This window comes from Anser brachyrhynchus (assembly GCF_964034855.1).
Source record: "Anser brachyrhynchus genome assembly, chromosome: 5".
Classification (NCBI taxonomy): domain Eukaryota; kingdom Metazoa; phylum Chordata; class Aves; order Anseriformes; family Anatidae; genus Anser; species Anser brachyrhynchus.
The window spans coordinates 54,260,033-54,273,498 of NC_137699.1; the positions used below are offsets into that span (position 1 = coordinate 54,260,033).

Here is a 13,466-nt window from a genome sequence, read left to right on the forward strand (position 1 = left end):
TGGTGAAAAATATGCAAACCAAGATCTAACACAAAAAAGGTTTCTGCATCAAGCAAAGAAGTTATGATCTAAGGGAAGAATAAACAACCCTGGACCGATTACTACCAGAGTCTAAACAAATGACTAAGAAAGGCAGGATAAAAGTAAAGTGGACAAGACTGGTAAAGAACTGGAAAGAACTGCTGGTATTTATCCTAGGAAAGCACAAGTTCATGGAATAGCAAAGGACTGACTAGCCATTGTTACTGCTCCACATTTTCACTTCTCTGATGTCTTTATGTCCTTCACGATTCCCTAGCTGTGGCTGGGCATGTGAACTACAGCAAAAGCTGTGGTGACAAAGTAACCTTTTTGATACAGTAGGTAGTGTTTCAGTAGTAAAAGGAAAGCAAGTGGAAAAGGCATGGAGGTATTCTGTGCCTGTAGAGCCAGATAGGCAGAGTGTATCTCAGATAGCCAAACTTCTGGAGAGACTTGAAGAAGCAGTGTCTGCCTCTCACCCCTTACACCTAAGCACTGTTTTGTAAACCACCCCTCATTCTCCTCTTCCTGTTTCTGTTCTTCAATTCCCCCATAAAATTAAAAATCTGCATTATTAGAAGCAAACTTTTGCAACCTAAGTGACATCATTATCTTCAAGTACCAGTAAATGGGCTTTCTGAAGCTAATGTGTGCTTTTCAGTTCGTATGTATTCAGGCAGATAATCTTGAATTAGCCCATTGTAATTCTAGAGAAAAAGCAGGTGGTTTTATAGTCTTCTTACCATATTATAGTGATCTCTACTTGCTTCACATAAATGTAGACAAATTGGTAAATGAGGTCTCATGGAAGTAAGCACTACACCAGAAGCAGAAGAAAATGGGTCCCTTAGGAATCCTAAAAAATAGGCATAACTTCTTTAAAAGAAGAAAACAACAAGAAATACCCAGTCTATTTCCATAAGGGACTGCTCAAAGGAATAATAAAAAAGATAGACAAGAGAAAGGAGCAGCCACAGAATAAAGCACAGAATTTAAATTGCCTAGTGGTGGAAGTAACTTTTTTTTTCTTCTTGATCTGTTCAGTGTATAAAAAAGAGATGTAGTTTTGGGGGCCTTTTTTTTTTTCTTTTTTTTTTTTTTTTTTTTTAACTCTTTAGCCTCAAAAACAGAAGATGCTTTGCCTTCCTTGCTTTTGCTGGGGTCTTTCCTGAAAAAAACTTGGAGCTCTGATGTGCGCGACTAAGGAGAGAAGTCTTCAGAAACCCGAAGCCCCGAATTAGCTGTTTGTGAACTGCCGGAGTAAGTTTCAACGAGGTAAAAGGCGTGCTTCAAACCCCCCCGCTAGACCTCCCTCCTCCCGCAGCCTTCCCAAAAGCCTTCCCAAAAGCCTTCCCTCGCCGCGATCGCACAGGGTGCGCAAGGTGCCGGCTCCTCTTTCAGCCCTCGGAGCGCTAGCACTGAGCAAGGGGCTGCCCTGGGCAGCCTTCCTCTTCCTTCTCCTCCTTCTCCTTTCCTCCTCCTCCTCCTCCCGCCCCTGCAGCGCTGCGGGCGGGGGTGCCGACGCCTCCTCCTCCTCCTCCTCCTCCTCCTCCTCTTCTTCCTCCCCGGCCATGGGGCTGCGCGCCGCCGGGCTCCTCGGCTGCTGCTGCTGCTGCTGCTGCCTGCTGCCCCTCGTCCTCCCCGCAGCCCCAGGTACCGGCCGGGGGGCGGCGGGGAGCGGGGTGGGAAACTTGGCGGAGTTTGTTGGGGCCGGGCTGAGGGCGGCGCGGGGAGCCCACCCGCGGCGAACCCGAATTCCCCCGGTGCTTCCCCTGAAGCTCGCTCCGGTTGAGGGTCCCGGCTCTCTGTAAGGAGCTCTTCCTCACCCCCCGTCTGGGGGGTATCTCCACTGCCCCTCGAGGAGGGTGTCAGTGGTGGCATCGTACCGCTGAATGCGCTTGGTGCTGGTAGTTGGAAACAAACGGAAAAAAAAAAAAAAAAAAAAAAAGAGACCGAGACCTCTTCTTTGTAACTTCAGTTATTCGTGTACCATTTAATCAAAATGACGATTTCTTTTTTCATCCGACGTAACGTTGAAATGAATTTAACACAAGTAAGTTGTTTTGCATGGATTTTTTTCTCTGATTAAAGGTATTTCTGAGGTTCAAGTAGCTCTAAAATAATGCAACTGGAGTCGCATGTTGTGAAATGGCAGCTATGGATCTGCTCTGAAGTTTCTATTTTCAAGTAGTGTATAGCAGTGTTTTACTTTACATATGCTACCGTGTTTTACTATGAATACTTTTGCAGTCCATTCTCTACATCATTCCACTCATCCTATAGAAACACTCTGTAGCATGCTCCTGATTAGGTTCACTTAACATTTGGGAAACATCAAAAAGGTATTTTAATACCCATAACAAAAACAATCAGAATACTATGCAGTCTGGTTTCTTCTTACTATACAGTGTGGTTTCTTTTAAAACACCAATAATATGTAGAGGACATAATATATATATATATTATTTTTTTTTTCTGAGTGCTGATTTTTCTATTTTGATATTAAAAATCTCTTTTTCTAGGTGTGAACTGTAAAACTGGCTGCCACCCAGTGAATGGATTTTGTGAATTTCCCAGTGAATGCAGGTAAAAAATCTGTCAGACATGCTTGTTAGCTCAGGAACAGACTTCTACAGTAATTCATTGTCCTTGTAAAATAGACAGAAACTGAAATAATTTGTCCTCTGAAAATACGGTACTGTAATGAAGCAGCACTCTATTAGCATACAGTAACTGGAGTCATAGAGCTTGGACATCTAGATGCTTTTTTAGCCTAATTATTCCAGTAAGAAAAGACTTTACATTGGTTAACATTTATTAACTTTTTGTCACTGAATTAAACAGTTTTCTTCAGATGAACTGCTTCTAGTATCCTGGAAGCACTGATGGTATCTTTTTGTTCCAATGTGCTGTATAGTCCAATTTCGTATCTGAAAGTTTATTTATTTTGCCTTGAAAAGCAGAACATCCTTGTAATTATGTTTATTAAAATAAACTATGCCTCTATCTTGTCTTTTATCTCTTTCAGGTGTCAGCCTGGTTGGCAGGGTGCTCTTTGTAATCAGTGTGTTCCTTTCCCTGGGTGTTTGCATGGCAGCTGTGCCAAACCCTGGCAGTGCATCTGTGAAGAGGGCTGGGTTGGCAGCCTCTGTGACATAGGTTTGCACATCTTTTCTTATCCTTGAGCAAGTGAGGTGAAACAGCCCCATCTGGTGCTGGAGACTTGCAAAAATCCTTCTGGATAAATATTTTAAAAAAATACTCTGGACAGCAGCATGTAAGCCTGGAACTTCTATAATTTAGACAAATTAATGCAGTGTCTTTGGTAACTGGGCATATGTGCAAGCAGCACATAACCTCATATTTTTTTAAATATTGACCATTGTGGACAATGCTAACAAAAAAAAAAAAACCAAACTGCTCACTTGAAGTCATATAAGTCTTTTTGATAAAAAACACACATCTTTATATTAGATAATTTGAAATATTTACCTGACACAATATATATATATAGTAATTTCTGTACAGAAAGATATGAGCTTAATAATAATGCTTCTTATTAGACTAATATTTATTCGTCAACCCAGTGATGATTCAGTGGAGTAGCATTAGTATAACTGAGAAAAAGGTCTGCCCAAGCAGGCTTCTGCTTTCCTCCCAGACCTGAGGGAATAAGCACAGAGTGCTCTTGCTCACTTCTTTCCTGTCAGAATGAGTCAGCTTAGCATAAGTAATTTGAAGAACTGGACTTTGCTGAGCTGGTTTGTTTTGGCTGACATGGACAGATGAGCGTTCAGCCAAGATATCCGAGGGGACAGAAGCTGCATGAGCATCCAGGAGCATACACCAGTTCAGCCTGCATAATTGCAGCTGGAAGAGGACAAGTGTCCAGGACCTTGTTCTCTCTGCTTCAAATTCAGGCTTTTGTTGTTATACAGTTTCTAATTTGTAGAGCATGGCTGTGGTCTGTCAGTGAATACCCAAAAGAGTAGTTAATTACGATGCAGTATGAATTGGATAAAATTTTCAAGATGACTGAAAGACTCAATGTTTCTGGTAGTGCATCCTTGCAGTGGCATGGAGCTTGGTGCAAGGTGCTCAGGTAATCACTCATCTTCTCATCAGATTTTGCAGTCTGTATGCATCAGCTGCACACACAGGCATATTCCTTTGTTTAAAGCTAGTCCTGGTATGTTTGCAGGAACTGCAGTAGCACTGGTGCAGATGTGACTGTAAGCATTCAGAGATAAGTACATTAATTATGTTTTTCTAGCTTCTCTCACTGATGTCTTCATACCTGGGACAAACAACTGGATTTTCATTATAATTAGTAAAGGGGAATGGGTCCCTCTGAATGGGTCTGTGGTCTACAATCATAGATTTCTGAAATTAGACAGAAAAATGCCCAACTGCCAACTTAGGAGGCTCAGCTCTATCACTTGTCAGTGACCACAAAGAACCAGGTTTTTTAAAGGTACCATCTACACAACTAAATTAATATGAAGTTTTCTAGTTGGACATACTTAAAAAAATAATAATAATAAAAATCTAAGCGCTTAGCTGAATTTCTAAGCACTTAAATATTTCTGAGCTTTGTACCTTCCTCTCTTACAACTGGTATTTAGGATGGAAAACAGTTCTTTTGGACCTATACCGCTACCTTTATGGAAAAATAATAGTTTAATACATAATCGTTATGATAGTTTTATAAGACAAAATAGATATTCCTCGTTTAAGTCCAGAAACTATTACTTTTTGCAACGCTCAGTGTTACCTCAGAGTCTTCTTTGCCAATTTGCATTTAGATCCCCATGAAGATGTACCAAGAATTCTCAGCCAAAAAGGAATAACTATCTGTTCATGTGGAGGGACACATTATATTGAAAGTCTTACATCTCAGTGGATTTACCTATTCTAAATGCAACAAGGGATCAAGAGTCCTAGTTTCCTCACCACTGGAAGGTTGTTCTTCTGACCCATGAAAGCACTGTAACCAAAAATGGGGTTAATTGCTCAAACACTGGTCTCCACATCCTTTGCCAAAAGGTTGTGTTGGTTTTGGTTTCCTGGCTGTATAAAGTCATTACAGACTGCTATAACTCATTAACAGGTACCACTAAATGAAACTTGATCAGGTTAAGAAAAAGGACAAAAGGACAAGGACAAAATGATGGTTCCCATTCATTTGGGGGCCATTGTTATATACACATAACTATCTTTTAAATATGGAAATACAAACATATCAATTTTTACCATGCAATATGAGATTCCTTGCCTCCCTCTTCTAATACTGTATTTTTGTGTGTGATGACAGGAGACCAAAACTGTCATAATTTCACATGCAAATGTCATTAACTGACATTTTGTAGCTACTGGAAACAATTTTTAGCTTCAGGCATGTAATGAGATAAGCCTTGTTAGAAAGCTACATTTATATTGTTTCTGTGGAGGTTGACAGAAGGTCATTAGTTTGGGGGTTTTCTTGTCATGCTTCCTTTTTGCTGCTATAGAAAGTGTAATATTTGCCAGGGGATTTCTGGCATAGCCACTGTTTTAATGTTGCCAGCTGTCAGCAAATACCAACTCACCAGGATGGCAAAACCCAGATATGGGTCCAAAATTCACTTGGCCACTGCTGTTAACATCTGAAATTTCTGTAAAATATAGATACGGTCTCAGCACCTTATTTGCTTGCTAAACACCAGAGAAAAAGAGGTAACTTTGAATGGTGGTGTTCTCTTTCTCCATTTTCTAGGAAAGTTAGTGTACAATCTCCTTAGTATGGGTCATGGAACTTCCTTTCTGTAACAGTTTGAGGTTATCGAGTGATTTGCTAGTGCCTCTGATTGTGTAGCTTTTATATTTACCATAGGCTATCTGGTTTTCAGCTCAGATGAAGAATGACATACCTTATAATTTATAGGCTTGCAGATTATAGGTTGTGTTTGATCCACTGTAAATATATAGGCCAGGATTACTGGTATCATTTATGACTATTATTGCAACCACTTGGACAGGCATGGCACTTAAAGAGAGAAATTGGTGTTGATGCTGATGATTAACCTCTTTGCCGCGGGCTGCACCACCTGCCTGCCTGAATGCCATGGTATCATATCCTCTGGAAACATTCTTGAAATCAGGTATATGTACACCTGGAACCAGGATGCACAGAGCAGGATTTCCCTCATTCATGATTATTTTGGTCCTTGTGAAAACTGGAGCTTACACTCATAGCACTTGCAAAGTGGATGTCTTATAATGAGAAGAGGCAAACATATTAGAAAATAGAGCTCTTTATCCAAGGAAGATTATATTCAAAAGCTAAGGCTATTGAAGTGTTTTGTTGTGGTTAAAATTTTGCAGTAGCTCATGATATCATCTACCTTTCATGTTATGCTGTGGGAACTAGAATATAAATGCCCTTAAATCCTTTTTCATCTTTTCAGAAAGTGTGTTTATGCACGGGAGTGTTAGAGGCATCATATAGCTTGCAGCCAGCTCTTCAGTGCAGCTGCTTCATTAGTTGGCTAAAATATGCACTTGTTTGTTTATTTAATTTTAATTATTTTAAAAATTTGCTAATTGTTCAAGTGGGAAGTCACTCAGCAGGGAAACAGTAAAGAAAATGAGATGTGTGACTGGGTGAAAATACACCATACAGCCCTCTCTTCTGGTACAGTTACGTAAGGGTTAGATGCAGCCAAGCCAAAAGATGAAATCTTAAGAGACTTTGTAACTTGCTGATCTCTGTTGTTATGAAATGTTTGTTCATAAGCACATAATGACAGGTTGTTGGGCAGGGAGCGGGGAGAATTCCCTGTTCCATTTTACTTTATCAGAATTCTGTTCATGGATAAGCCAAGGCTGTAAAAGGATGACTACACCCATTAGAAGTTCTTTCTCCCCTACTATTTTATTGATAATATAAATTATTTATAGACTGGAAGAATTCAAAACCATTTTGTAAGTTGGAGCTAGGAAGAGAAACAAGCTCAAAATGCTTGTAATAATTGAACAATCTGTTCTTCATTTTAACAGAGGGAGTAATAAATCAAAACTTGTAAAATGCAGGATGAATGATCATTAAAGCTACATTTTATTTAAACTATTCTTTACTACTTACAGATTCTTTCTCCTAACTTTATTTGAGCCCTGGCTCTGGTCATCTGCTGACAGTCTAGATTTCATTTTATTGAAAAGTGTTTTAATACAACTAAAAAAATATGTTTTGTTTGTTTTTAAACAGATATTCACCCATGTTCTGCAAAGCCCTGCATCAATAACTCAACATGTATAGAGACTGGTGATGGAGGATATATTTGTCTGTGTGCCCAGGGATTTACAGGAAAAAACTGCCACCTCAAAAAAGGACCTTGCATTATTAATGGGTAAATATTGATTTCTGATGTGAATTTAAAATCTACATTCCTACTGAACATTCTTCAGATTTCTTAGCTAAGTGGAAATATTTCTTGCTAAAATATGTAATTCTTCTGCTAGGACAATTATTTAGTTGCTGATATTTTTAGCAAACTTCACAAATCTGTTCTGTTATTCTGAAAATTTTACACATTAACAATATGAGTTCATGCACATAATTTGAGTACTAAACGTGATAGTTTACACACTTTGTTGTGATGAATTTATGCCTTGCCATGATTTTAGTAAGTAGTAACCTGCCATCCCATGTTCTCACCTCTAGTGAGGGATAATTTTAGGTAAAATCAAGGTACAGTAATAAGAACGGTAACCAACCCACAAGCTCTCTGCACAAAATCACCTAGTTCACCAGCCTGTCATTTTCTTACCATATATATGATGGTATGTCAACGGTTTACTGAGGGAGACAATCTCAATTCCACCAGAAGAGGATGTGGGAGGGGATTTCCTTCCATCCTGTAAGAGAAGTACGATGTTAGAACAGTGTTGGGAGCAGGTTGAAGGTGATAATTCCCCTCTGCTCAACACTGGTGAGAAACATCTGGAGTACTGGGTCCAGTTCTGTTTTCCACTACATGAGGAGGAGGTCATACTGGAGAGAGTCCAGCACAGGCCCATGAAGATGACAAAGGGACTGGAGCACCCCTCCTATGAGGAGAGGCTGAGAGAGCTGGATTATTTAGCCTGGAGAAGAGCAGGCTCTGTGGGATCTTTTCCATGTGGATAAATACCTGATGAGGGAAGCAAAGAAGATGGAGCCAGGCTCTTCTCAGAGGTGCCCAGTGACAGGGCAAAAGGCAATGGCAACAAACTGAAACGCTTACAGAAATGTAACTGGTAGGACAACGTGGAAAGAAAAAAAAAAAAGGGGGGGGGGATAATGTTTTAGTTTTAAAAAATTTGTGAATTGTTTTGGTTGAAATCTAGAATTATCTATTGTCTTCTGGTTCATCAAGGATCTAATCCCATAACCACACAGAATGTCCTTCTGGTGGATGCAAGCCTGATAAAGATATCACCTTAAAATGACAGTTTTCTCTTTTACCAAGATTTCCTTATTTCTCTGTAGCTCCCTATTAATACCTTCTGGTTCTCTTTTTGCTCAGCAACAGATAATTATTAATATTCAGACCTTCCTTTTGGCTAAATCTTCCTGAAGTCCTGTACACTCTTTTTTAAAGAAAGTATATTGTCATTAATTCCTTTCACTGTCTCTGGCAAGAATTAATGATTCTTACAACTTTATGTCAGTGGAAGTTTTTTCCCATTTCTTTTAAGTGGGAGCTAGTAACAGTTCTGAGATTACTTTCAGCATCTAGCTGCTCTGAGTTGCCTATTTCTCTTCATTGACCAAGAGGATTTTTAAGTTGTTTACAAACGTCTTGTATGACATCCAAGGTACTTGCCTAACATAGGTGTTGTGAATAGCTTGGTTTCTCCACTTTTTGTCTGTTGAGCAAATATTTCAGTAATTCAGTGCGGGTGTATAGTAACTATCACAAAGGACAGGTGACATACAGTATCAATGGAATAACACAGGTTAGTTCCATGTAAAATTCTCATGTTTTTAAACTGATGAAACTATACTTTTGTGATAATACTCTCAGTTCAAACTGAATACTCATGAGCTAGTTTGGAAATCATGAAAAAAAATCATAACAAATCAACATTCTTGAAACAGCAATTCCTTTTTTCTAGGAAGTTGTGTCCTTCTGAGGATAATGAGCAGAAGACAACTGTAGTGGAACAAGAGTGTTCTCACTATAAGCAGTACATGTCTACTAATATTTTATAGTCCGCTGGAGAGTGCACCTCAAATCCTGGAAAGAAACCTTATCATAAGAGGTCATCTCACTTTCATCCCACTTCTGTATCCCACCTCTCTGTATCAGTGGCATGGTTAAAAATGTTGATATTACTAAATACTGCCACTGGTTCCTAAGTTAATATTCATAGATAGTACCAAGACAATTCACAAATCAAAGGAATTTTTCTGGTGTCTTTACAAAATCTAGCAGGTGTATCTGTGTTAGTGACATCTGTGTGATGTTTTGAAGATTTTGTCTCAAGCAGAGAACCAGAAGGTGCTTTCTGAAATGAAGGCAGAGTATCTGGAAAGCGAAGAAGTGGTAGGTCCATGTTTCCACAGTAAGTTCTTCATGCACCACCCTTGCTGAACATGCCTTAAATGCCAGAAATATAAAGTAACTGAATGTATTCAAGGAGATTACTAATATCATATTCACTTAAGCATATTAAAACATAGGTAAATGAGATTCATAAGTAAATAATACATTTTTCAAAATTTTTCATGTTTCTTCTAAGCAGTTTTTATTTTTTTATACTTTTGAGAAAGTGTAAAAAAAAATTTTATACAAAAATTAGGAAAAAAATCATTTTACACTTACATTCTCCAGCAATTTCTTCCAATTACCCTGGAAATTCCCTACATTTCTGCAATTTGACCTGCACATGAGGGTTCCAATTTCTGCATATTGCCAGATCCAAAACAGTTAGTCTGATTTTCCATGAGACCTGTAAAGCCAAGAGAGGGTGCAAGACTCTCCAAGACAGATCATAACCATTCAATAACTCAAGGACTGTCCAGCTACAGGTTCCATGTTTTGCTTAAAGCATACAGAGAGGCTGGTGATTGTAGCAAAACTCCTCATTTGCACAAGCACCTCATGTTGTCACCAGACTGTCCTAGTAAGTGCTATGGCAAAGTCCACCTACAACTCATTTTGCTTTCATAATACAGTTTCCAGACTTCCAGTGTGTTCTTTCGGTAACATTTTTTTCCAGATAACAATTACAGTGAAGGACAAAATGAGAGGACAGAGAGGGTTTTTGTGTGTGTGTGTGTAAGTAGTGAAAAAAACAGGCAGACGACCACTTTACCACAGTAGTCCATCTCTCCTTATGAGTGGCCACCAATTGTTTCAAACCGCAGAAAACCCAGAGTTGCTCAGGGTGGTCTGTACAATAGCTACTCCCATAGAAACAACTGGGCACTTGAGAAGCTCAGCCTTATCCCACCAGTGGTCAGGGGCCATTTGTAGTCAGGAGCTTATTTTATTTTCACTGTTGCCTCACTCAAGGCATCAACAGATTTCTTAAACCTCTGTATCCCAATATAAGAACCTGTAATGGCCACTGACAAATGTGAAATGTCAGCTTTCACAAAGCTGCAGATGTTCAGTACCTCTAGGGATTTCCCCTGGAAATGTAACATGTAAAAAATGCTTGGACTTTTCAGCTGTATCCTGGTACTGTGCTGTATGTCTTTAGAGATTTATAACTGTTAGGAAAACTAGTCAGATAGGCTTGTTGTCAGCTTTGTCAAGTGTAATGTTGCCTTTCATTGCCTCAGATCCATTTTTAAAAGGTAAGTTTTAAATGCTTTGTTCATGTACAATGAATTGCCATGAAAGTGGCTTTGATCTTTACTTGTAAACACATGACCCCAGGCCCCTTTTCAGCCAACAAGACCAGTTAAAGGACCACTTCTGCTTTGAATAGCTCCACTGAATTGGCAGCTTCTGTGCCTTTCTGTCAGTAGGTGGCCCTATCTTTTGGCCATACACCTGGTAAGGCACAGTGACATTGCAAAGGTGAAAAAAGTAAAGTGACTTGACATCACTTAAAACATAGTACCAGGCTATTAATAATTAAGTTCTCAAAAGGTTCGGAAACATTTGGTTTCCTCTTGTCTTGTTCTCACATTACAGCTGCTTTGCTAATGCTGACACCATCTCATTTATATTTTTATTATAGTTTTTTTTTTTCTCAAAATTCTTTGCTCAACAACAGTTTGCAGAAAATTATCTGTTTATCTTTACATTTTTTATATGTCATGGAGCAATACAGAGGCAAAATAAAAGCAATCCGCTTCGCATCTCACTGCTATTGCAGTGTTTTGCTCTGCCAATACCATACAGAGACTATTTTGTGAATAATCAAGTGGAAAAAAAATTCTTGCTGCTAATGTCATTGTTCAGTCTTGTCTAAATAGTAGCTTAGCTAAATAGCTCTAAGCTTATGAAAACATTAGGAAACATAATTTGGAAAAATATTTGAAATAACTTAAAATCACTTCATGGCTCTTCAGGTTGGATTTATATAGTGGTGTATTAATCCTGTCTGAAGGGTCAGCAGAAGATACTATAATCTGTATTAACAAAGCTGTTGAATAAATTCATTCTTGATTCAACTTGACTGATTTAGTAGATTTGCATTAGGTTTTGGCTCTTCTGAAGAAAACCATTTCCTTTTATTATACAAAGTGTTTCCTAATAGCTTCTTTCCTTGGACTGTGATTCAGTTCTGTGTATGTATGTGTTTGTTCTCTATTCTAGCTCTCCCTGCCAGAATGGAGGAACATGCATCGATGACAATGGTTTTGCACCCCATGCTTCCTGTCTGTGCCCTTCTGGTTTTGCTGGCAACTTCTGTGAAATAGATAGAGATGACTGTGAATCCAACCCATGTGAAAATGGAGGAACGTGTACAGATATTGGTGCGGGTTTCAGCTGTTTTTGTCCCCATGGCTATACGGGAAAGCTCTGCAGCAGCCGTGTCATATTCTGTGCAAGTGGCCCATGTGAGAATGGAGGGACATGCAGCGAACACCCACAGGGAGGATTTGAATGCATCTGTAAGCCAGAATTTGTTGGTGCAACCTGCAAACATCCCAGCAAAAACACAAGTCTCTTTGGAGTGAATACAGGCACAAAGCGTATGCAGAATTACAAGCAACCCCCAAAAGCTCATCACAGATCAGTGCATCATCAAGAACAGGAAATCCTGAAAATAACAGTGAAAGAAACAATCCAAAATGCAGATCCCTTGCTCAGTAAAAGCCAAGTGATATGTTTTGTTGTACTGGGCTTACTTACATGTCTTGTTGTCTTGGGTACAACTGGGATAGTATTTTTTTCAAAATGTGAAATGTGGCTTGCTAATGCCAAATATAGTCATCTTCTACGCAAGAAAAAGAACTTTTTTCTGAAGTCTAGCAATGGGGAAAACCTCTCTGTTAATATTATCTTCCCAGAGAAGATCAAATTGACTAATTACACTAAGAACTACACTGCCATCTAGGTCCTTGAAAGCTTACAAGCAACTTGCAACTTTTCATAGCAATATGAAAAATAGATTGAACTTGTTACCTGTGATTGGCCTCAATATTTGTGGGTACATTTGGTGTAGCTTGTGCTGAGTGATAATGAAGAAAATTTTAATGTATATGTATTGCTAAGGATGTTTTCATTCCCCCAAATAAATGTAAAAAATAATAATTAAAAAAAAGAAAAGACAAAAAAAAAAAGACTAAAGATCAGGGAATGTTAATCTGATTTACTTTCAAGGCAGCTATTTTTTGTAAAATAAAATGTAATTTACCACTGGAACTGTTTTGCAGCTTTCTTGTCTTGTGCTTAGTTTATTTGGTAAATATAGTACCTGTAAATTAATCAATTATGCTTTATTATTTTATTTTATTTTGAATAAACAGCAGATAAGGGCTATACTGGTTTAATTATTGATTTGTAAATGCTATACTTCAGAAAACTTGTCATAACTGTCCCTGTCTAATTCTTCTTCCATCTATGATAAATAAAAACATTAGCAATTGGGATCAACAGGAGCAAACTTGCACTGGTATCTCACCTATCCAATCAGTTTTGCTAATTTTGCACACCTATAAGGTAAGTTACTCTTCCTATAGAATCTAATAAGTCTTTGTGATATTAATTTCAGGTTACAGGTCTCTATTGCTTTGGATGGTGCCTCCATAAATTGTTTATCTACCAACATATTAAAAAGATGTTTAATATCTTAGGTCAAACTTTCTGTATAGAGACCTGGTCAAGATTTAAAAGGGCCTGATTCTGATTTTTCCATACATACTTCTCAAAGAACTCTGCCAAGAGAAGTATCTTTCATGCTGGTGTTGTGAGGAGAAATGAAAAGATAGATGTCACCTGAAAGAGGATGTTGCTTTA

At 38.6% G+C, this 13,466-nt stretch overlaps 1 protein-coding gene across 1 annotated transcript; it reads left to right on the forward strand.

Moving 5' to 3' along the window:
- Positions 1–1,388: 1,388 nt before the first annotated feature.
- DLK1 (delta like non-canonical Notch ligand 1) lies at positions 1,389–12,868 on the forward strand. The gene is made up of 5 exons (XM_080593905.1): positions 1,389–1,674; positions 2,544–2,607; positions 3,050–3,180; positions 7,268–7,409; positions 11,820–12,868. Exons 1-5 carry the CDS (start codon positions 1,593–1,595, stop codon positions 12,562–12,564), a joined length of 1,164 nt encoding a protein of 387 aa, XP_080450031.1. The 5' UTR covers positions 1,389–1,592; the 3' UTR covers positions 12,565–12,868.
- Positions 12,869–13,466: the final 598 nt, after the last annotated feature.

Coding starts and splice junctions, on each gene's coding strand:
- DLK1 (XM_080593905.1), top strand. CDS start 1,593: ATGGGGCTGCGCGCCGCCGGGCTCCTCGGCTGCTGCTGCTGCTGCTGC. Junction 2,608..3,049: donor GAATTTCCCAGTGAATGCAG/GTAAAAAATCTG, acceptor TATCTCTTTCAG/GTGTCAGCCTGGTTGGCAGG. Junction 3,181..7,267: donor TGGCAGCCTCTGTGACATAG/GTTTGCACATCT, acceptor GTTTTTAAACAG/ATATTCACCCATGTTCTGCA.